Here is a 24,612-nt window from a genome sequence, read left to right on the forward strand (position 1 = left end):
CTTGTCATAAGAATTTTCTTTCTTTTTTTTTTGTTTTGAGACGGAGTCTCTCTCTTCACCCTGGCTGGAGCGCAGAGGTGCGAGCTTGGCTCACTGCAACCTCCGCCTCCCAGATTCAAGCGATCCTCCCACCTCAGCCTCCCGAGTAGCTAGGATTACAGGCAGGTACCACCATGCCTGGCTAATTTTTTTTTTTTTTTTTTAACGGAGATGGGGTTTCACCATGTCGGCCAGGCTGGTCTCAAAACTCCTGACCTCAAGTGATGTGCCTGCCTCAGCCTCCCAAGGTGCTGGGATTATAGGCATGAGTCACCAGGCCAGCTTTGTTATAAGAATTTTCTATCAGATCCCCAGTTTGCAAGAGTTAGAAAGGAGAGCAGGCTGGATTCAGCTTGTCTTCTCAGTGAATCACCAAGTACAGGAAATATGTGAACCAGATAAGGGAAAGAGGGCTGTGATAGGAGTTGTTTACCCCTCAGGGCTTGGAGTCTCTCCCAACCCTGGGCTGGTACTTGGGTTTTTCTAGGTGTGAGGGACAGAGTAATTGGAATGGAGTAGGAGAGCGTAGCACAAGAAAATTGTTGCTGTTTTAACACAGACTGCACAAACAAACTTTCCCTCCCCTGTGGCAACGTTAAGCCCTTTTATTATTGATCCATTTATTTTTCTTAGGGTAGGAAGCTATAGAAAAAAAGCAATAGATGCTTAGTATTGAATCCTGTTCTACATTCATCGTGGCCAAAAGACATAATCAAGGAGGCAGCATTAACTCAGACACAGAGTGTTGTCTTGTTAATTTTTTTTAGCAGTAATTACATCACATTTTAACTTGTAATATGTTGAAAGGCCAAATATTAATCTGTTACTGTATTTTGCCTTCTTTGTGCACCTCCTCCCTCTACTATAGCAGACATTGGGAATTTGACTGTATTTTTTATTACTTTTTAAGCCAATGTCCAAGGTGTCTGGTATGACACATCCAGTGACCACACAGAAGCATGCCCTGTCCTCTGAGTTTTCCCCATACCAGCTCTTTATGCTGGTAAACTGGGGATAGGATAGAAACACTCAGCCCAGCAGGTTACTTCATAAGCTGACGGACACAGAGCTGGTGATGAAATCTATAAGAATGTGTTTGAAATGACCCTACCAAGGTTTCCTCAGGCCAGTACTACATAACACACTCTGGGCCAGGCATGGTGGCTCATACTTGTGAGCTTCCCAGCACTTCAGGAACCCAAGGCGGGAGGGTCACTTGAGGCCAGGAGTTTGGAACCAGCCTGGGCCACATAGCAAGACCCTGCCTCTACAAAAATAAAAATCTAAAAAAGTAGTCAGGTGTGGTGGTGCATGTGTCAGCATCTCAGGAGGCTAACTAGGAGGATCACTTGAGCCCAGAAGTTCAAGGCTGCAGTGAGCCATGATCAAGCCATGTACTCCAGCCTAAGTGATCGACTGAGACCCTGTTGCAGAAAAAAAAAAAAGGCTCTGTTGAAGGGATGTCTTAAAAACAACATAATATGTGTGTGTTTACATGTATATGTGTCTTTTATATATATTATATATAATGTGTGTGATTATATATGTATGTACATGTGTACGTGTGTGTGGTTCTAACCAGTGGGTTTTTTAAAAATCACAACTCCAAAGTAAAAATATATTTTGTTTCAGAATACAGTACACATATATAAATTACTGAAGCAAACGTTCTATAAAACTATAGTAAGTACCAAGTACTCTGAAGTTTTTTATTCTGTTTTATTTCCTTTTTTTTTTTTTTGAGACGGAGCTCGCTCTGTCACCCAGGCTGGAGTGCAGTGGCGCGCTCTCAGCTCACTGTAACCTCTGCCTCCCGGGTTCAAGCGATTCTCCTGCCTCAGCCTCCTGGTAGCTAGGACTACAGGTACGTGCCATCAAGCCCAGCTAATTTTTGTATTTTTAGGAGAGGTGGGGTTTCACCATGTTGGCCAGGATGGTCTCGATCTCTTGACCTCGTGATCCGCCCGCTTCGGCCTCCCAAAGTGCTGGGATTACAGGCATGAGCCTCTGTGCCCGGCCTTACTTCCTTTTTTTAAAAACATGCCAACTGTGACCCATTAAATTGATTGTACGACCAACTGGGAGGTTCCAACCCCAAGTCTGGACGGCACTGCCTAAACTAGTGAATGTCACCTGCCTCCTGCCTCCCCATAACACTAGAGCCCCAGGTTTGTGGCATCCACTGGGCACATTAGAGCCCTCCAGTGGCCAAACTTGAGGGAGAGGTTTCCTACGGCCAGTGCAACCCAGGAGTTTGTCTCCAGGGCCCATCCTGGCCATTGGCCATCCACTTCCATACGCTGTGGAAGAGAAGCCCACTTCTCTGGGAGCTGACAAAATCTTCCTGCTGAGCCTTCCTGTCATTTGAGGGACATCTGTGGAAATGTAGGGCATTCATGATGGAGAGAAGCCTTGGGCACAAATGAAGGCTGCCTTCAGGTGTCCGAAGAGTAGTCATGGGAAAAGGGGAACTAGATGTGCAGGGGCATAGAATTGTGGCCAGTGGGTGGAGGCTACAGGGAGGCAGATTTTAGCACAGAATGAGTAATAAACAGTGTGTGTCTATCTCTTCTAAAATTCACTGGTTGACAACTGACACCCCACCCCCACCTTCCATCTTAAGAAGGGTGGTATCCCATTGTGGAGTAGAATGTAACTATGACCTTCTGGGATTTGGGCACCAGATTTATCTTACTGCAACAGGAGCCATGGTGGGAGCCACCCCCATAACTCTTATAGAGCTGGTGGGCCACCAGGACTGCCAGATATATATATATATATTTTGAAACAGGGTCTTGCTATGTTGCCCAGACTGGCCTCAAACTCCGGGACTCAAAGGATCCTCCCTCAGCCTCCTGAGTAGCTGGGATTATAGGCGCATACCACCACGACCAGCTGCCAGATCATCTTATCTTGGACCAGGCTTCTACCATTAATTCACATGCTTTAAAAAAAATTAAAAGATGAAAAATAAAAAAACTTAAAAGATTTTACCTATATTCCTGGAACATAGTTATCTTACCCCAGCTTTGTAGTTCCTGTTGAAGGAAATTCCCTCTGAAGGAAATTTTAGCTCTCAAGAGTCAAAGAAGATGTATAGAGGTGGTATCTGTTAGTTTTTGTTTGTTTGTTAAGGATCTAGGCAGAGAGGTCATTACATTTTTCTGAAGTTGAGGTCACAGGTGGGGTACCCACAAGAGAGGTCATTACATTTCTGAAGTTAGGCATCCCAGGCATCTCTTCTAAAGAACTATCCTGTATTCTAATTGTTAAATAAATATATTCTTCATTGTGAGCCTCCACAACTGCTGTTTCTGATAAATTTAGATCATTCTTTGCAGAATTTTATATACTGGCAATCTCAAAACTAGGCTCCTTCAAGATTCCTAGGAAGTCTCCCAAGCTCGGGTTGGGTTCCACTATTCTAGTTTCTTTGTGTATGATGCCATGGGGTTGACTCAGAAACTTTGCTCAATATATGACAAGGCAGCATTTGGTGAGTGGTGATCTCCACATTTATCTTCTCATTTATATCCCTAGGAAGACATACTGATTAGCTGAGCTTGTCAATGAAAGCCCGGGTTCACCATTGGATTATCTATAACTCTCCTTTCTCTTTTTTCTCTCAGTAGCATTGTAGGAGGAGAGAACACTTAATTCTGGTTGAATGTCAGCTTGGATAAACATAGAAACAAACTAGAAAGAACTGATGATGTTCTCCTAGGTGGAAAAGATGGAGATTCCAATACCAAATAGGTGTGAATCAGCAAATGTATGTTATACTGTCTCTCAAGGCCAGGTGTTCAATACATTGTGGGTAGTTAATTATAATCAAAGTAATAATATTAGAGTTACGACATGGATCCTAAGCTTTTTAGCCATTAAACATATAAGAAATTTGTAGCATAGTGAGTTTTTTTATAACACGATCATCCAGGTTAAAATAAGACACAATTGACCTCACATATCCTATCTGAGCTCCGATTTTGTCATCTGTAAAAATGGAGATAGTGGTACCTACCTTACAGAGTTATGAGGCTGAGATAAGAGGGAAAGTTACAAAGTAGTACCATGTACAAAGCCCGGAACTGTGCAAATAGGAGGTTGTAATACTGTTTGAAGCATTCCCATCTCAAAAAGCCAGTTCCTTGGCCTTTATAAATTTGAAGGAATAATGAAACTGATTTGTTTCAATTGTGAAAATTATTTCTCTCCTGCCCCTGTGCACTTCTGCCCTGTCTATATTAGATTTCAAGAGGTTTCCCTTTTGTCATCTTGGCCAGACACTGTAATGTCTATCCCGTTTGAATCTGGGTTTAAAAAAGCATGGGAGCTAGTGGCCAAGTGTCACATGTATGCCGCATCCCTAAATAGAAGTCTCCCCAGGGCGCTTCCTGACCTGCGCAATGCTGCCGAAGGCCTCCTTTCCCCGCTCCCCAGGCAGAGGAGCAAAGTCACAGGCCGAGGGGCCTGCCACGACTTGCCCACAAAACAGGTCTGGAGTTTGGAAGTTACATTTGCTGGTTGCCCAGAGATGAGTGCAGAATTCAGCTTGGAGGTCCTGGAAACTTCTAGTTTACTGATGTTTATGCTTTTGCTCATGCACCCACAGTTCCTGGGACACAGAATGCTCACCTGGGGGTTTGTACCCCAGCCAAGAAGGTGTCTTCACAGACTCCCCTCCTTTTAGCAACTTCATGCAGATGGAGCTTGGGTGGATGGATCCCGGCACAGTGTTCAGAACAGTGGCCCTGCCAGTGTGTGGGCGCCGCTTGTGCAGAGCCCCTGTGGGTTCTGGTCCTCAAGGGCAGGGGCGCTCACTGACAGCGGAACCCACAGTACCAGCCCATCTTTGGTGGGCTGTTTCCACCCCATTCATCCCTGCTCAGCTCTTCATAGGACAGCCTGTGCTGGCAGAAAATTGCCCCCACCAGTCAAGACGTAGGGCATCAACATGAGCCATCAGTAATGACAGGGCAGCTTTGCAGAGCGTAAGGTAGCACCTGATACCTTGGACCAAAACCGTATTTTTATGTATCTTTCACATGTACAGCTCTTGTCTTTGACTCATCAAACTTTCTTTTTTTTTTTTTTTTTGCTTATTTCAGTTTGAGTATGAATTAATGAAAACAATTGTTTCATAGGCACTTGTATTTCTTACAACTGAAGATGGATATTTGCGAAGGAAGGTAATGAGAATTTTACATTTTTCTTTTCCTGTTAGACTAGCAAAATTCCTGGTTTTAATCTAATGAGTGTTTATTTCTGGTAACAATATCAAATCTAAACAGAGTGGATGTGGAAAGCATCCTGTACAGCATTAGGCTTTGGACATCTGTTTTTATTATACCTCAGTCTTGGCTGAGAGAGGCTAAGGATTGATAACTTTGTTTCATGTTATTTCGGTTTTATTACAAAGGATGCAGCTATCTTTCTGGTAAAGACCTGAGAAATTTTAAAGGGAGGAGGGGACCCAGAATGTACAATGGGCTTCATTCAGGAAGGCAGATCAGGCCTAATTTGGGTCCACTTTTGAGCCCCTTAGTACCCATGGATGACTCATTTTCTCTCTGGGAGGCTTTTTGCTCATTTGCCTGTGATTCAGTGCTTCTTGTGTTACCAAGACCATCTCAGTAGCTAGAAGGGAGAGGAAATTCCAAGCCAATGGTCCCTGAGCTACCTCCTTTTCTTGACTTAGGGAAGAAACTGCAGCAGGTAAACTGGTGGGAAGAGCACAGCTTATTCCCAGTCTCTTCACCGCACCCCCAACCCCTGTGAGTTTAGCCCTGGAGAGGAGGGTCTTCAGAGGTTACCAGCGTGCTGTACCATGAGGGAGCTGGAGTCTCACTGGGGAAATGAGACAGTATCCCATGAAGCAATTAGGAAACAATTAGAACCAATATGGGCAGTAGAGACAACAGTTGTCATAAGACTTGAGGAGCTCCTGCTGGTGTGAGCTAGAAAAGTCTTTATAGATTGCTAGGATGAGCCAGAATTGGGTTGGGTAGAGAAGTGAGGAGGTGGATTTCCCTGGGCAGTGAGAAGACACCCCACCCCCGACAGTCCCACTTGGAAACCACATGCTGAGAGCTTACAGGAGAATAGAGAGGGTTGTTCGTGTCCTACGTAGGCGGGCATCTTACATCTAGCAGGCAGAAGAGAACTGTTGAAGGTTTTTAAGCAGGAAGGATGTGGCAAGAGCCATATCCACAAAGATAGTATCATTGTGCACAAGGGAAGACTGGCAGAGGCCAGGGGCGGTTCAGTCTGGATGGAAGGGAATGGACAGCCTTCAAGGAAGCTATTGTAGCATCCAGGCCAGAGACCTGGGGGCATGGCAGTGAAGTTTGTGGAGAGAGGAGGTGGATAGTTAGAAGCAAGAGACACCTTGAGGAAAGGATTTCCAGAGCTATTGACTATTGAGCACTCATAGAATTATAGAATTCTCATCACTTAGCTCATCCTGCCATTCAAGGTAGGAATGAGTCACTTCCCCAGCACAATCTACAGGTCTTCAGGCTTCTGCTTGATCACCCCCAGTGAGGGGGAGCTCACCCTTTCATGAGGCAGCATTTTTACATTTTAGGGTAACTCAAGGTTGAAATTACCGACTCCTCTCCTGGGTCCAGGCTGTCCTTAGCAGCTGCAGAAACCCATTCTTTCCTTCTCTTCTGCACACTTAGTCTTTTCCACAGATAGTTTGCAGTCACCTTTTTATGAGACAGGCACCGAACTACACTGGTCAAATAAGGCCAGGGCCTTGCCTCCTCAGGAACTTTTAGTCTAATTCTCCAAATAATGGGTTGTCTTCAGTTTTTCTTCTCCAAACAAAATGCCCCTTGTTATTTCCATGTGAATCAGGGCAAATCTGTTAAGGCCACATCCTGGCTTAGATCTGTGGCCCTTGTCAAGTCCTCACCACCTCTCTGAGGAGAGGGTCTCTGCTACCAAACGCTTCTCAGATGTGGATTTGTGTATTTGTAACTGTGGGTCTTTTGACAGGCCCAGTGGAACATATGGAGCACTTTTCCTAGGTGTCAAATTGTCCTGACTTGTTTGAGCCGTCCATGGTAGCCGGCACTCAAGGTGTCATCTCCTTCTTTCCAAGATGGTTGATCTCATCCAAGCCCTTCACTCAGCAGGTGAAGACCCTGAAGCCCAAGGTGAAAGAAAGGGATGTGTTTAGGAACATGCGGCCAAGTTGAGAGCAGAACAGAGGCTTCTGGTGTTCCCTAGTGTGTATTTGGAACAGTTTTTGGAATGTTTTTCTTTCTGGTTTCTTCATAGGATTGCTTCTTCCATCTAGAGGGAACCTCCTCAGCCTCTTTTCTAAGTTGTTCCCCAAATCCCATTCACCTCCTCTTTCTCCAGCAAGGACACTGGTGTAGATTTAATCAAACCCCATCTTGTTAGGAGAGCAAATAGCTGATACTCATCCTGTTTCTGCCTATCCTCCCCACGAGCTCTCTAGATTTCCAGATGAACAAACAGAGGTGAGATCCCTGGACCTCATCTGTAACCTTGGGGAGATTATTTGCAAGTCCCAGCAGGAACACAGCATCACTTGAGGAACAATGGGGGCCCCTCAGATAGGGAAAGTCGACCTCATATGCAGCTGCAGAACCAGCACACAGTGCAGTGGACAGGAAGCGGAACCCCTGGAGGGCCGCATTGTCAGAAAGGCGGAGTGGTTCACATCTTGGGTACTTCACGGGCTGCCATAGAAACTGTGTTCCCCACTTCCCACTGGGTTGCTGGGAAGAATTTTTAAAGTCCCAGTGGCTCCCAGTGTTGCTGTTAAGGATTCCTCCGTTTATCAGAGACCTCCCCACCCTTCAAGCCCTTCTTCCTGCCCTCCCCTAACCTGTTCTGCCCAGCAGTGACCCCTGCTCCAGGTCTGCTGGTGAGCTCCTGGGCAGGCCGTGGAGTCTGCAGTTGAATGCAGAAAAGAAAAGGGAGCAATCAGAGGATTCAAAATGTGCCTAAGACAGAGGTGGAGTCATTGGCAGAAACAGGGCACCTGGGAAAGCAGTGAGTTTAAGAGGAAAGGAGAACAAGGCCAACCCAAGTCCATGATTACTAGTGAATGGCACGAAGACTGAGAGACAGATCACTGAACTCTGTAGATCTTCAGGAGGGCAAATAGATAAAGGAATCCTAAGTCATCGTAATTAGTTAATTTAATGAAGGAATTGCAGGTTTTAAAATTGAAAATACCTTTCTACTTGTCCCTCCTAAGAGGATGTTACTATTTTAGAAAAAGGGTAATCAAGAACCAAAGGGTCATTAGAACTCAGGAATTTAGTTAGAGAGCCCTATGATGAGTCTCAGGTCTTTACTAGAAAGATTCGAAGGCTGCCCATTGATCTCAGAGTACAATTTTTTTACTTTTTTTTCCCCTCTTAGAGATAAGAGCCTGACCCTTCTTGACCAGCCAAAACACTGGCCATCATTAGTCCTTTAGTTTCATGGTATTTGTGATGGATATTATTTTAAATATGAAAAGGTTTTATTTTTAAAAAATTTTAGTGTATTACATTTGCCTTTACTGTTTATGTGCATCATAAAGTTGCTTTTGTTGCAATTCATGTTGTTTTGTAATGGTTGATCAAAGCAAAGAAAGACATGTGTTACTACGCATGATCTGTGAATGTTTCAGGCTGTTGTTGGTTCTTGTGACTTTGCTAATATGTTTTTCTCCTGACAGGTTAACCTGCCCTCTTAACTCAGCAGTGGTTCTAGCGTCCTATGCCGTACAATGTAAGTCACAAAGGGAGCATTTCACGGATGGACAGGTTGTTCTGATCAGTGTGTGGAGAAAGTCACTGGTTCCTCCTGCTTGACCAAGTCCCTCTTCCCCAGGAATCCTGCTGGGCAGCATATCTCTGGCTGTCCAGATATGTGCTTCTACTCAGACTGGCACTCTCCTGTAGCATGGGGATGTTAGATTAAGAAAGGTGGTTAAGGGGAAAGGAGTGAATGAACTGTGGTGTGAAATTTTCTCCAAGGGAGCCCATCAGACAGCAGACAGCTGTTGCACATTGCATTTTCCAGAAACTTTGCTCAGGCATTTGATCTGATCTTCATACAAATCCCAGTGGGACAAATATTTGTATCAGTCATCTCTTATACACATGGAAACCTAGACCCAGCTTGGTTAAGAAATTTGCTAGGAGTCACCCCTGCTGCTTGTTTGGTGCTACTGTAAAACACTACTGGGATCTTAGGAATTTCTTTTTAGAGTTGCAGTATAGCTAATGGATTGTATATTGATCTATACCAGTGCTATTCAATAGAAATATAATGTGAATCATATATGTAACTTAAGTTTTCTAGTACACTCATTAAAAAAGGTAAAACGAAACAGGAGGTTTTTTATGTTTTATTTAATGCAATATATTGAAAATATTAGCATTTTAACTTAATGTACAAAGTTATTAGCAAGATATTTTACATTTTTTTTATACTAAGTCTTTGAAAATCAGTCTGGATTTTACACTGATGGTACATCTCAATTTGGACTAACCGCACGTGGCTAGTGGCTACCATATTGGATAGAAAGTCCAGATAGAATTTTCTTGAAGGCTGGTTTAAACTGGAGTAGGAATCCGCTCATTCAATCAGCAAAACTTTGGAAGGGTATATTCCCTTCCAAGTCCTGCGGGTAGATGCTGGGTAGGCACAATGAAAAGAACGTATAGCCAGATGAGAGCAAAATGTCACTTTATAGTAGCTAGCTTTGTGGTGGCAGTACAGTTCATCAGCATAGTACTCAGATAGAGCCATTTGCAGCTCAAGACCTAAGAAATCTCCTCTACCATAAGCCCAAACCATCTTGGCCTATTACCCTGTTGACCTACTGTGTGATAGATAGTTAAGGCAGCAAGATGATCAGGTCTGAGAGCAGGCACTGGCTGAACTACACACCCTGCTCTGGTCTCAGAACAGGCAAAATAGCAAGAGAAGGCTGACAGGGACTCCTGAGGTGGCCCTAGGTCTGCCTATTTCCCTACCAGGAAAGAACAGAAATGAAGGAGGTGAAGAGCAAGGTGGCTGGGCCTGCAGCTTACCCACCCACCTGCATGGAACCAGGAGGTGGAGGGCAGGGGACATCAAAGATGACCCTATTCACAAGTAAGACGAGTACCAGAGTTAGTCTCTCCATCGATACCTGCATCGCCTCCTCCCCTAGTGGGAAACTCAAAACAGGCGAATGGGCCTGGGTAGATTTGAACCTTCCCTTCTCCCTACAATATACCTGGGACAGGCCCGGCCATTTCACATCCATATGGGAAGTGGCATGGTCAGCAGTTTGTATTCTTATGATCTGTAGACCTTGTGAACTCTGTCTCTGCCAGGCCAATCAGCTGAGGAGACTGAGCCTCCGCATATCTCAGAGCAAGTTTGGTGTTCACAGCCTGAGCTTCAGGTTTATGAGGCAGGAACACTAACTAGAATATAGGCATATTCAATTTAAATCCTGGCATCCCTGGCCAGGTGTGGTGGCTCATGCATGTAATCCCAGTATTTTGGGAGGCTGAGACGGGAGGATCCCTTGAACCCCAGAGTCTGAGACCAGCCTGGGTATTATAGTAGGACCCTGTCTCTACAAAAACTGAAGAATTAGCTGGGCATGGTGGTGTGCATCTGTAGTCCTAGTACTTTCTAAGGCTGAGGCAGGAGGATCACTTGATCCCAGGAGGTCGAGACCAGCATGGGCAACACTGTGAAGCCCCATCTCTACAAAAAATAGAAAAATTAGCTGGGTGTGGTGGTGCGGTGCCTGTAGTCCCAGCTACTAGGGAGACTGAGGGGGGAGTATCTGTTGAGCCCCAGAAGTTGAGGCTGCAGTGAGCCATAATCATGCCATTGCACTCCAGCCTTTGTGACAGAGTGAGACCCTGTCTCAAAAAAAAAAAAATCTGATGTCTCCGGTGGCCAGTTATGTGGGATTGCCTCTCCGAATCTTGGTTTTCTCACCTGTAAAATTGAGGTGAGTGATTTAAGACAGCTCTCAATATGGCTACTTGGTTCAAATTAAGCAATAATGTGAAGGTGATCTGTAACTAAAAATTCTTTATTGTTGGACCATCCCTGGCTGAGTCATTGAGAACTGGACTGGAGCCATATACCTAGGTCTTGCCTTTTCCACTTGTACCTGCCCGACTTTGAGCTTCTCCAGACCTCAGTTTCATTACCTGACCCATGAGGATAATAAGTGTCTCCTTCAAGGGTTGTAGTGAAGATGAAATGAGTGACTGTATGTAAAACTATTAGAATAGTGCATGGCACGTGTCAAGTGTTAGCTCTTACTGTATTTTCATGTCTTCCCAGAAGAAAGCTGTCAGGGAATTGCCTGTTGTAAACAGTAAATTCTATTTAGAGTAAAATTTAAAAAGCAAATAAAGAATTCTATCCCAGGCTTCAGTAGTCAGGTTCCCTTCTGCAAAGAACTGATAGAATGGGGGCTAAAGAAGTTGTGGGCACCTAAAAAGTACAAACTGGCTTCAGTAGAAATAGTCACATTACTATCATGCTAATAGAATCATGGCTTATCAGGCAAGCAGTTTTAAGTATAAGCTTTTATCCCTCCACCCTCAATAAATATATATATTGCAGAGCATACATTTCTTTAAGATTAATACTTGTGCCAGGCACGGTGGTTCACGCTCAGTGCTTTGGGAGGCTGAGGCAGGCGGATTGCTTGAGCCCAGGAGTTTGAGACCAGCCTGGGCAACATGGTGAAACCCTGTCTCTACAAAATATACAAAAATTAGCCAGGTGTGGTGGTACACCCCTGTAGTTCAAGTTACTGGGGAGGCTGAGGTGAGAGGATTATTTGAGCCCTGGAGGTCAAGGCTGCAGTGAGCCATAATTGCACCACTGCACTCCAGCCTGGGCAACAGAGTGAGACTCTTTCTCAAAAAAAAAATTAATTATTGTATATGAAATTACTGGATCAAAAGGTACACCTACATTTTATGATATATTTTGCTAAATTCTTCCAAGAGGGGCATCTAATATAAGTCCTCACTGTGAGCAGCTAACCAAAAGCACATTTTCTTATTGCATTAAAAAATAAAGTCCGGCACAGTGGTGTGCACCTGTAATCCCAGCTACTCGAGACGCTGAGGTGGAAGGATTGCTTGACCCCAGGAATTAGAGACTGCAGTTAGCCATGATCATGCCACTGCACACCAGCCCGAGCAACAGAGCAACCCCATCTCTTAAAAAAAAAAAAAATAAGTGATCTTCAGGTAAAGTACCCAAAAATATACAATGATGGAAAATTGTTAATGGCCTGCCAAGGCTTTATGAGGCTCAAAGAATAAAGTATATTTTTTGGAATATATGTTTATTCCAGAATGTTCCCTGCACCTGTGCCACATAGAGGTCTGTACCAGCCTCCGGGTGCACAGATGGATAAAACACACTGCTCTCCCCAAGGAGTCTACAGCCTGTAGGGAGGCAGATGTGGATGATACTAGCAGTGGAGATGGCCACTGGGGGTGCACTTCATCCTGCTTAGGGAGGGGGGAGAGCATCTGGGAAAACGTCCTAGGAATGACCCCTGAGAGCTGCCTCTAAGATCAGGTTGGAGTTGAATGAATAGCAGGTAAAAGTCTTTCCAAGTACAACTGCCGGGCAGCTTGAAATGCTGTACTTTGGAACCTGGGATATACCCTCTCTTTCTGCAAAACATAAAATATTATCAACCAGAAGAAAGTATGGAACTTAAAATGACAAGGTATTTCCCATATAAGTACTTCCTTTTTTGTTTGCTATAATTAGCTTTTGCATGTGTTGCTTTCTCCAGATAGGAAAATGGATTACTTAGGAGTTTGGAGCATATAGTATAGTAAGTAGGTAAGAGTAGGGACTATGGTCAGAGTCTAGCCTCCAAATTAGCAGCTGAGCAACAGTGGCAGGCCCCTTTGGGTCTGTTTCCTTATATGTTTAGTGGGGATAAAAAGCATTGCCTATATCACAGGGTTATCATGAGTAACAAATGGGATGACATCATTGAAAGCGATGTGAAACCGCCCAGTGTTTTGCAAATGTTTATCACTGTTTAACTTTGTTTCCCCCTAGTGGTTAGCACAGAGCTTTGCACAGAGTGGCCGCTTGGGATTTAAAGGGAAAACCACGCCACAGGGAGGCTCACTGGTTGTGTTCGAAGCTCAGAACATTTGTCAGCAACTTGCCTAAAGAGAGAACCTTGCTGTTCATGTTTGCAGAATGATACCAGGGATGGGACTGTTAACTGGTATGATGGATAACCTTATTGGGATCCAGGAGGATCTCCATGAGCTAATGAAACCAACAGAGTAAAGGTTCACAGAACTCCACCTTGAGGATCAGGAAAAGTCATTTACAGCATTTGGTTGGCCTTTGGGGACATGATTGCTGCCATCAAATGGCCAGCAGCGGCTCACAGGCCTGGCAGGCAGGCAGGTGGGGTGGTAGGAGCACTAACTGGGGTTCAGATCACCTGGGTTCTGATCTTGACCCTGTCCCAAAGGTGTCTTTTCCTTTCCAGACCGCAATTTCTTCACTCTTAACATGAGAGCTTTGAAGGAAGTGATTCTAATGCTTTCTAGCACTTTCCTCATTGGGCATGCTGTGTCAGGGCATTTAAATGATTTCCTGTGAACGCACCATGTGTGCTTAACCCTGCACAAACTCACCAGCCACATAGCCTTGACATTTCTTTCCACAACTTGGCCACATTTGGCTGGCCTTAACAGCCTCTGGTCTAACCTTGACCAAGTCTGCATGCAATGGTCACTTGGCTCTCTGCCCTTTTCCCCTTCCAGAATTGAAATTTGCATCAGCCTCTGTACAGATCAGTTCTGAGCACCCAAATTTCTGAGCACCTACTGTGTGTCATGCCTGGTGCTGGGCCCTAAAGGTGAGTCTGACCCACTCCCAGCACTTGAGGCACAGTGTAGGAAGGAAACAGATGCCTTCGTTATGGTGTGGATCTCAAAAGAGCAGCCCTGTGTTGTGAGGGCAGTTAGGTGAGCAAGGCTGAATGAAACATAACCTTTGCATCTGCCCTTTTTTTTTCTTTTCTTTTTTGAGACAGAGTCTGGCTGTGTCACCCAGGCTGGAGTACAGTGGCGCAGTCTCGGTTCACTGCAACCTCTGCCTTCCAGGTTCAAGCAATTCTCATGCCTCAGCCTCCCAAGTAGCTGGGATTACAGGCATGCGCCATCATACCTGGCTAATTTTTGTATTTATACTAGAGATGGGGTTTCACCATGTTGGCTAGGCTGGTCTCAAACCTCTGACCGCAAGTGATCCACCCGCCTTGGCCTCCCAAAGTGCTGGGATTACAGACGTGAGCTACCATGCCCGGCTGCATTGCCCTTTCAACTTTATGGTGAAATTCACCCAAGCAGCTACCTGTCTCACCCACTTCCCTTCTGAGATTGGCCACAAAATATCACCATATCTTTCCCATACTCTGCCCTTGTAACAGAGAGGGAGTTATTTGATTTGGAAATCTTTGGTGTTGAATTGAGAGTCCTCAGGAGACTCCTGGCATTGCAGCGAGCTACAGGAAGAAATTCATTAAAATATTTGGAAAGATCAGGACTAATTTTTTTTTTAAAGATGAAGTAGAAGCTTTTTTTTGTTTTGTTTGTCAAGAAAATGGAATACGAGATCAGTTGCCCCATTAGAGGTAGAGATTATCTTCTCAATTCTGTTTTTAGACAAATGGGAAAACTTGTGGAGAAGGGAAATGGATGTCCTCAGGTCCCATAAGCCTGGTCCTTGGCTCTTCACCTGGTGCCATCCTTTTTCCCAGTTTCCTCAATGGTCCAGACACCCAAATGGTTTGAGTCCTTGAGGCAGCCATGGACACTTGTACAGGTTGAGCACTGCACAACTCTCAAGAATGCCCATCACATCATAGCCATCAACAATTCAATTCACATTGGCAGACAACAGTCAAGGGTCTCAAGGGAGCAGTACCATTTGGCCCAGGGGCTAGTCTGGAAGTCACCCTTCCTTTTCCCTCTGCACCTGCAGGTCCCTAATGTGATTCCCCTGATAGCCCCAGAATCTCTCTTCATATCTTCTGACTCCCCTTAGAATGTGTCTTTCTCCCTAGGAACTTTGCTGTTGCCTGAGCCCTGACCATTCGGCCCCACTCCCACCCACCTCTTGTCCCTGTGGCCTCTGAGCACACCCTGGTCCCCTTTCTTCCACACCTCCCTGAATCCCAGGGGATGGGTCAGGATGTGGAGAGTGGTCAGGTCGGCATGGCCTCCCTTCTGCCTACACCCAATTTTTAGAGCAGATTGGTCCAGTGTTATGGTAACCTTGGGGTATAGCAGAGGAAGCCTGCACCGTGTGTGGCATATGGATTGTGGCATTTCCCCCAGTGGGTTCTCTTTATCCAGTGGCATGAGTGCAAACTGCTGTGCTGACCACAGTGTATGGAAGAGGTGTGGGATTAGAACAGGGCCTAGGTTCAAACACCGTCTCCTAATTTTCTCCCTCTGTGTCCTTGGGGAGAATGAGAATTTGATTGGATCATGTGTGATAGTATCTTAGCCCATAGTGAAGGCTCAGATAAGTGTGGAATCTGGAGCTAGTGAGAAGCTTCAGTTCATGTGGTGCAGAACTTACCAGAAGAGTATTTCTAATTAATGTTATTCTGATGATGCTGTAGATGCTTATAAATGCAAACCATATTAAAAAGGCAAAACTAATTATGATTTTCCCCTTTTTCTGTCTTGATAGCTCATTTTGGAGACTATAATTCTTCCATACATCATCCAGGCTATCTTTCCGATAGTCAGTTTATACCCGATCAAAATGAGGACTTTTTAACAAAAGTCGAATCTCTGCATGAGCAGCACAGGTGAGGGGGGCTGGGGTGGCCTACTTTGGGAACTTGGGTTGGGTATTTTCAGACATCATATCCCTTTGTGTTTGATGCAGCCTCTTTCTTTTGTGCATGAATCCTCTTTCAAGATGTCGGGGGTTTTTGAACCTTTGAGCTGGTATGGTGGCAGATATATTTGGCATAACTAGCATTTCTGTAAAGTGTAAAATCCAGTAAAAGTTAAGGGTGATAGCTGCTGCGTCCTTTTCAGGATGTCATTGAAATCAGTAAATTCCTGAAGGAAATGCCCATTTTGAAATCTGATTGCCCCACCAATGGACTGTACCAAGGTAAACCTCTTAGCAGTTTACCACATTTAATAAAACAAGCTGTTCCTTCAGGTCTTGTTAAACAGACAGACAGATGGACGTACAGTACTGACCAGTCTCCTGTGTTCAGTTCATGAAAAGTGCCCTATGTCCAAGTGGGGAGCATGAGTCTTCTGCAGTTGCCCCTGCGTATTTGTTGCGAGCCTCAGCTCCAACACATATGCCCAATTCTGGCTGCTCTTCCCCTTCCTCGTTTTACTTAAAGCTACAGTGGCAGCTGTGCAGTCCAGGTCAAATAAAGGCCACCCTGACCAAGAAGGCCAGCTCTCAAGGGGCTACTCTCTTCTTGGGAAAGCCATAAAAACAAAGGCCAGGCAACCAAGCGTCCTTTCTAAGAAGGCATTGCCAAACCTCTCTCCCAGAATTACTCCCAGGGCAGAAGTCAATCTCCTAAAATAGTACAGGGCCAGTGGCATTTGAAAGTTTGAGGCCACTGCCAAAAGAAGAGATAAAGGCAGAGAGACCTAAAGATTCCCTACTAATTAGCAACTTGGAATAATTAGGGCAGGGATTCTGAAAGGTAACAGTCTTCTCCGTCTGAATATTGAGAGCCCACTAAAGGGGAAGTATTATTTAATTTAAAAACAAGAAGGTTAGAGGGAGTCACATTCAATGGATAAGAAGAAAAACTTGCTTTAGAAGAATTTAGCATTAGATTGCTGAAGATTGATAACATAAGGCATTTAATAACCTTACAGAAATGGTATCAAATGTTCTAGATTTTTTAAAATTGGAGTTAATGCCCTCTCTTTATTGGATGAACTCTGCTTTTTGTCTTTTCTTCCGTAGTGGGCTAAAACAATCAGAAGCAGAATCCTGCTATATCAACATAGCGCGGACACTTGACTTCTATGGAGTAGAACTGCACAGTGGTAGGGTATGTATTCTTGTTATGTCTTGGCTCAAACATTATGTTTTTATTTTAATCTCTGAGAGTTTGAAAACTTCTTTGATGAAACTATTTCTTTTTCATTATAACAGGACTTTTTAAAAGATACTTGGAAGGTTTATTAAGTAATGCTGAATTTTTTGTTGGTCATTTGTCCAGTTGGTTTTTTTTAATGTTTGCTTTTGTACTTGAAGACTTTTCCCTTTTGAGGGGTTAGGGGACTAGAAACTAGTAATTTTTGTAAGACCATTTTATATTATGGTTTTAAAAGGCAAAAAAATAGGTATAAATTCATTTTTCAGGTGACAGTTTAAGGAGCCAAGATTTCTACTACTTAATCTCAAGTGTTGCTCAAATTGGAGATAGTTACTCAAATATGATAGTTTTTTAAAAAAAGATTATGGTGATATAATTGTGAAAATCAATAAATATTTGAAATTAGTTGTGGCTACTTTAGTAGGATTTACTAACATCTGTCATCTGTCAAGCAATTTCTATGCACCAGTGGATTATTTCCTGCGGTAATACCATGAGTTCCATATGTTATCATTAACCCCATTTTACAGGTGGAGAAACTGATACTCAGGGACATAACCGAGGTCACACAGCACACAACTTGTAGCTTCAGCACATGACCCCTCACTGTCTAATTAGCATCTGACCTTTGATCAGTGGGATACGTTTTCTACCTGTGATTGGCCCACATCATATCCAAAAGGAAGCAAAAGTTAATTGAGCACCTACTATATACTAGCCTTTATCCAGATGCTTTCATATGAGACCGTAAGGTCTCACCTTGGGATCATAGAAACCTTGTGAAATCAACATTCTAGTTATTCCCGTTTTATAGATGAGAAAACTGAGGCTCATAGAGATTGAGTAAATGATCAAATTTTAAATCTATGTATTTTCATAGTTTATAGAAACACTTTCATTTATTTTTGTTTCACTTCGGTCCCTTGACAGTCCTGTGAGGTAGGCAAGTTGTAATATAGGAAATAAGGAAGGAAAATGATGTTAGATCTTACAAAATATCAGCTTTGGGACTTGACCATTCATTTTTATTCCATTTGCAAATAATATTTTATCTTAGATAGAATGTTTCAGAGAACTTTAATTGTCGGTGAAGTAGGACTTTATATCTGCCTGAGTTGAGCTGTGCTGTCCCACCCCAAGAACTGTCAGTGAAATGACCCTCAAGGGCTGTGAGGCCAGATGATATCTGCGTGGCAAAGACCCCTATGGTATCAGAGGGGGGTTGGTCATACTAGGCTGTTCTACGTGAACTAAAAACTCCTAAATCTCCATAGCTTCATATCATAAGGTTTATCTTTCAGTAATTCAAAGCTTGCATTGAGTCTAGGAGTCTTCCAGGGCAGCCCTCCACCCCATCCATCGCAATAACTCAGCAGTCGAGGCTGCTTCCATGTCATGGCCATCTTTCCATGTGACCTCCATGTTTGTCACAAGGGAACAGGAAGTTGCAGGGTTACACACCAGCTCTTAAATGCTTCAGCCCAAAAGAGACATACATTCCTCCTGCTCAGAGCACAGTGGCCAGAACTAGTCACCGAGCTCTGCCCTCTGCAAGGGGAGCTGGGAAATGTGGGGTTGGGCCTGGGAATTGAATGGACAGTAACTGCCTATGCTGCAGGGGTTGAGGTGCATACTGAAAGACCACAGGATTAGGAGATTTGAGACCTGGTCTTTGGCCCACCCAAACCATTCATTTGTTTCCTTGTTTACTCAATTTTGATTTCCTTTGCTAATTTGCTCTGTCACACCTGCTTCATACTCCCTCTGTTGTGATCTCAAGTATCATATTTAAATGCAATTCTACCCTTCATCAAGCAAATTTGGTTTTGTTATAAGCATGTGATTTCTGTTGGGTACTGATAGTGAATACTGCCTGGACTTTCCACCATATCAGCACTGTTTTGTTTGTCCAGTTTCTCTAACTCCATGTTCACATTGTGGTTCACAAAGGGTTTGTCCCACGGCAAAGGGGAATGGACGTTTCTTATGTCTTCCACGTGCCAAACTCTCTTCTAGAAGCTCCATATGCCAAGCCCCCTTCTAGGTTTTCATCTCTCATTTCAGCCAGATAAAAACGCTTCGAGGTGGGTTCTATCATCTTTATTGTACAAGAAGAAAAATTGAGTCTTAGGAGCCCAACATTATACAGCTAGTAGGTGCCAGACTGAAGGTTCACACTCAGTTGTAACTGACTCAAACCATGCCCCTTCTTTATAATTACTAGTATCTGGGTCAAGCATAGTGGCTCACGCCTTTAATCCCAGCACTTTGGGAGGCCGAGGCAGGAGGATCCCTTAAGCCCAGGAGTTCAAGACCAGCCTAGGCAACATAGTGTGACCCCATCTCTACAAAAATATAAAAAATTAGCTGGGCGCAGTGGCACATGCCTGTAGTCCCAGCTACTTGGGAACTGAGGCTGGAGGATCACTTGAGCCCAGGAGGTTGAGGCTGCAGTGAGCCATGTGTGCACCACTGCACTCCAGCCTGGGCATCAAAGCAAGACCCTGTCTTTCAGAGAAAAACCAAACACACAAAAACCAAGTATCTGATTGGGAAAACAAGAAGGTAAATGACTCAAGAGGAGGAACTATTTTATTTCTAAATTTTATTTGTACTCACCTTGTTCTCAAGCATCTAAAACAGCTTGTAGCGGCTGTGTCTTCTGTATCCTCACTGTCCACAGCAATGCCCAGCACTTAGGCACGCATAAATGTTGGATACACTGGATTTAGAAGCAACACTTTTTTTTTTTTTTTTTTAATGGAGTCTCCCTCTGCTGCCTAGGCTGGAGCATGGTGGCACAATCACGGCTCACTGCAGCCTCAAACAGCCTCAACTTCCCAGGCTTAAGCAGTCTTCCCACCTCAGCCTCCTGAGTAGCTGGGACTACAGGCGTATGCTACCACACCCACCTAATTTTTTGTATTGTTTTGTAGAGACAGAGTTTCGCCATGTTGCCCAGGTCGGCCTCAAACTCCTGGGCTCAAGGGATCCACCCTCGGCCTCATAAAGTGCTGGGATTATAGGCGTGAGCCACCTCACCCAGCCAACATTTATTTCTTAAGTAGATTTAGAGTCAGCAGTTCTACATGTATACATTTTCATCATCATTTCAAAATAGCTAAAGCCTTTACAGTAATGGAAATTGAGATTTGCAAAAAGCTTTGCAAAGGGGTGAGGCCTTTCTGATTTAGTGCTGATTGTTGAAAATTTAAAGCTTGAGTGTTCATGTAAATGATTCCGTGGAATGAGTGGGCTTATTTGGTAACTTTCTAGACCAGTGGCACCCACATGTTGCTTGACAGGCTGTGTTCACTTTAGAAGAATTTGGTACTCAGTACTTCGATCTTAAGTATCCGTTAAGTGCAGCTTTTTGCCTGTTTTCAGTAGCATTTTCCCGTTTGGAGCCTATACATATGACTATTTATAACAGTGTGGGTGCTTTAAAGTCACCAGAGGGCATAAGCATGACTGTAACACGCTGTGGATCTGAGATCTTCGTTTTTACAGGATCTGCACAATTTAGACCTAATGATTGGAATTGCTTCCGCGGGCGTTGCTGTGTACCGAAAATACATTTGCACAAGTTTCTATCCTTGGTAAGTGCAAACAGTTCTCATTATTTTCTGAATCATGCTTTAAAAATATGCCTAACAAAAGTAATGTTACCTCCCATTCTAAATGTTTATTTCTAAAGAAAGGATAGAGAGTGCCCCCCGAGTTTTAACCTCTGACCTCTAAATTTGGTCCAGATTTGGTACTTAGGAAAATTTGAGTTTAGTTTTCATTAGCACTCCCTTCCCCCAACTCACCCTGTGGTTTGGGATACTCTGGAAACCTGGTGGATAAAATGGCACAGGCAGGCCTTGGCATTAAGGAATTTTTCCTGGGCAGTACATTGGTCAGAATTCAGAGAAGAGCTTTCTCTGGGCAGGAACCATCATTTCAGTTCTGTTCCTCGGTTATTAACTGACCCTTTACCAAGTGTCCAGCTCTGTTCTAAACTCTAAAGGGACCCAAAGACGTGTACAACTGAGTGCTTGCCCTCTGAGCTCACAGGCCTGGTGGGAAGAGACCTGTAGGCCAGCCTGTCCCGCATTACTCATGAGTGGAACTGAATTTTGGAGAGAAGTTTGAGTTTAATGTGCCAGGCAACAGGGAGCTTTCTTAGGGGAAACACCACCAAAATAATACCATCTACATAATGGTAACGTGATGGTGCAAGGAATGGGGGTAGCATGCATTGCCAGGAAGGTAGAGGAGAGTGAGTGCCATAGACGGCAGGAGATGCAGATGGAAAAGGACAAACGGGGAAAAAACATGGAGTTTTGGCAAAACAGTGGCAGCAAGGAAGGAAGTTAGGGAATGGGGATAAGAGAAGATTTGGTGCCAGGTATGTGCCACACAGAGTTTGACCTTTGACATCTAAATCTGCTCCCCAACTTGGGAGCATAGAATTTCATTACCTGAAACTCAAAGATGTTCATCACAGCATTATTTATAACAGGAAAAATCCTGCAAGTAACTTAAGTAAAACTATGGAGTATTATATAATAATATATATAATATTAATGAGTTAATAATATAATACTCTATTGTTATATAATATACCCTATATTATATAATAGAATAATATATATTACACATAAATATATAATTATATATAACAAAATTATCGTTATTAATAGCAGTAATTCTTATTGCATGCTTACTGTGTCCAAGTCCTGTTACTGTGTATTTTCTTTGATTTATCTCCTTTAAACTCCAAATAGGCACTATATAGGTTATTATCCCCAGTTTCACGGAGGAGGAAACTGAGGTACAAAGAAGTAAGTAAGAACCTGTCCCGAGTGACACAGCTAATAATCAGAGTAGTTGAAACTCACATCAGAGTCTAGCTCCAGAGCCTGGACTTTTGTTTCAACACTAAAAGTGGTATTTGTAGGAAAACGCTTAAGGAGCATACATACTTAATAGACGCTGTTCAGTTAAGTTTCAATATATCTATTTTCCAAAACCAAAAAATGTGACAGCCCTGTTCAATTTGACACTGAAATCAGTGTAACAGATAGCAGGATCTTCTCTCCATCTTTCATTCACCTCATCTCTTTTAGAAGCCCCTCAGAGGAAGCAAGAAACTCCAGCCTGCTTGGTGGGCTGGGGTGTGCCCAGGCAGCTCTCTGGCCCACTCAGGACTAAGATCAGGCTAAGCAGAGGGCACAATGGGCATATGGCTCATTTTTCTGCACCCAGCCCCTCCAGATGCCGGGGGCTTCCTCCAGGTGCCACAGGCCTAAAGCCCTTTGGGTCCAGCCTAACTGTGACCAAACCTCCTAAGGGCCCACAGACAAGGGCTGGACCCTCACATTGTGGAGAAGATGTGGGTCCCACAAGGTCACTGCAGGAGAGAGAAGTGGGAGACTTGGTCAGGAGAAGCAGGTTTGTGAACAGAAGCCTTTTTGGCAGAGCCTGCAGGGACTCTCCAACCCCCAGGCTCACCCACAGACTTGCTGAAGCCTCCCTCACCCTTCAACATCAAGATGGCTCCTGTCGAGGCCTGGCCCCTGCCTCCAGTGTAAACCTCAGAGACCACGGGGAGACCAGCACCAGACGGTGACCCCAGGGTGACAAGGGAGGTGAATGGGCAAGTGCCCAGGAGGGGCAGGACATAAGAAGGGCCCTAAGCATGCAGGGTAAGGCACTCACCAGGATCTGAACACCAGCTGAGCTTTGGCCCAAGGAAAATTCTAGAGAAGTGGCAGGGTGTATAGGTCCAGAGACAAGAGAGAACCCAGCTAGTGAGTCAGGAGGAGTGGGGCAGGCCAGGCTGGAGCTGGCCATGGGCATGAGGAGCAGCAGGAGAGGGGCCAGGTCATGGAGGGCTTCACGGGCCATAGGAGCCTATAGGCTCAGTTCTTAATGCTCTTATGAGACTCTAGGCATTCCTGCATGCAGTGCTCACAGTTACAGTGATTTACTTCTATGCATCATTCTTTATGTGGTTCCTGTCTCCCTCACTGGATTATAAGCCTCTGGATGGCAGTGGCTCCATGTCCTCTTCCCTCTGTCCCCAGGGCCTGGCATAGAACTTTGTACATCCTAGGCTCTCAGTGCATTTTTTTTTTCTTATAAATGAGTGAAGGGCAGTAGGGAGCCCCGCTGAGGCCCCAAGCCTGGAAACGACAAGAGTTCATGTCTGTGCATAATCAGATTTGACAGCTCAGGGAGAGAGCTGTCAGGTGGGGAAATTGGGGTCAGCATGGGAAGGCGATGCTGAGCTGGAGCCCTAGGAACCACAGGAGGCCTGCCAGGCCCTCCTACCCCTGTATATGAAGCCAGGGGTGGGGGGAGTAAGAGGTCCACAGATACCCATGGGCCAAAACCAGGCAAGGTAAGAACTCAAAAGGGGAGTTGATTCTCCTGATTCGTTCTGCAGAACAGGAATTTTTGCATCTGCCAGTTGGCACAGGAGAATCGTGAGGAGACTCCCCCGACTTCAGGGAGATGGCAGAGCAGTAACACACACTAGGAAGAGTATCTCCAGAAGGGGTGAGCCCAGACACTCTTCTCATCCTTAGACTATTAACCTGCAGTCACCCCAAAAAATTTACTTCACAGTTACATCTACCAACAGATGATTGAAAATAGATGTGTATTAGGTAATATCTAATATGTAATAGAGATATATTGCTGATCCATCTGGGGGAATGTCCCATGAATAGTTCAAGTTTCGTTTTACCTACACAGCCTCTCCATTCTAGAATGCTCTACCAAGGTCTTTGTGTGATCCTAGAGAATAGTAAAATTCCTTCATTTCCCGAAAGTATTTCAGAAGTAAAGATTCCAGCAGGGAAATATGCACCCTTTATATGGATTACAGAAGTTTTGTATAAATGAATGATAGTCAGCCCTTAGTGTACTTGGGGGATTGGTTCCAAGACCACTTGTAGTTACCGAAATCTACACAGACTTGTCACACAGTTGGCTCCGCAAAACTCGTGTGTTTGAAAAGCCAGCCCTTTGTATATGTGGGTTTCGCATCCTGCAAATACTGTTTTCCATCCATGTTTGGTTAAAAAGAATCCCCCAGATAGTGGACCCCACATAGTTCAAACCTTTGTTGATCAAGGGTCAACTGTAAATTTATTTTAAAAGTTATGTTTTTAATTAAAGGAACAAGCATTGCAGGCCTACTGTGTGACAAGGTAGGGACTTGACATTCCTACTCTGCTTGAATCCTCACAAGGCCGCTCTCTGAGAAGGGCAGTGTTTTCACCACTGTTGGGAAGACTTCATAGTGGAGAGCTTAGGAGCACAGGCTTCAGAGTCAGCTGAGACCGGGGTGCAGGTCCTGGCTCCAGGAATTTCTAGTTGAATGATCTTGAGCACTTTGGTGATGTCTCTGAGCCTCAGTTTCC

At 44.3% G+C, this 24,612-nt stretch overlaps 1 protein-coding gene across 6 annotated transcripts in view; it reads left to right on the forward strand.

Annotated features, from left to right (window-relative positions):
- PTPN3 (protein tyrosine phosphatase non-receptor type 3) overlaps positions 1 to 24,612 on the forward strand; it is a 120,210-nt gene that overhangs the window by 44,340 nt on the left and 51,258 nt on the right. For 5 of the 6 annotated variants that reach the window (XM_520179.8, XM_003951487.6, XM_054658374.2 and 2 more), the window contains 5 exons: positions 5,184 to 5,228; positions 8,747 to 8,799; positions 15,796 to 15,916; positions 17,059 to 17,146; positions 20,705 to 20,793. In XM_520179.8, coding sequence (XP_520179.2) covers positions 5,184 to 5,228; positions 8,747 to 8,799; positions 15,796 to 15,916; positions 17,059 to 17,146; positions 20,705 to 20,793 — 396 coding nt within the window. Of the gene's footprint in view, positions 1 to 5,147; positions 5,229 to 8,746; positions 8,800 to 15,795; positions 15,917 to 17,058; positions 17,147 to 20,704; positions 20,794 to 24,612 lie in introns of all 6 variants that reach the window. The other variant, XM_009457075.5, reaches the window with a different exon arrangement.

The sequence above is a fragment of the Pan troglodytes genome, chromosome 11, assembly GCF_028858775.2.
Source record: "Pan troglodytes isolate AG18354 chromosome 11, NHGRI_mPanTro3-v2.0_pri, whole genome shotgun sequence".
NCBI classification, from domain to species: Eukaryota; Metazoa; Chordata; class Mammalia; order Primates; family Hominidae; genus Pan; species Pan troglodytes.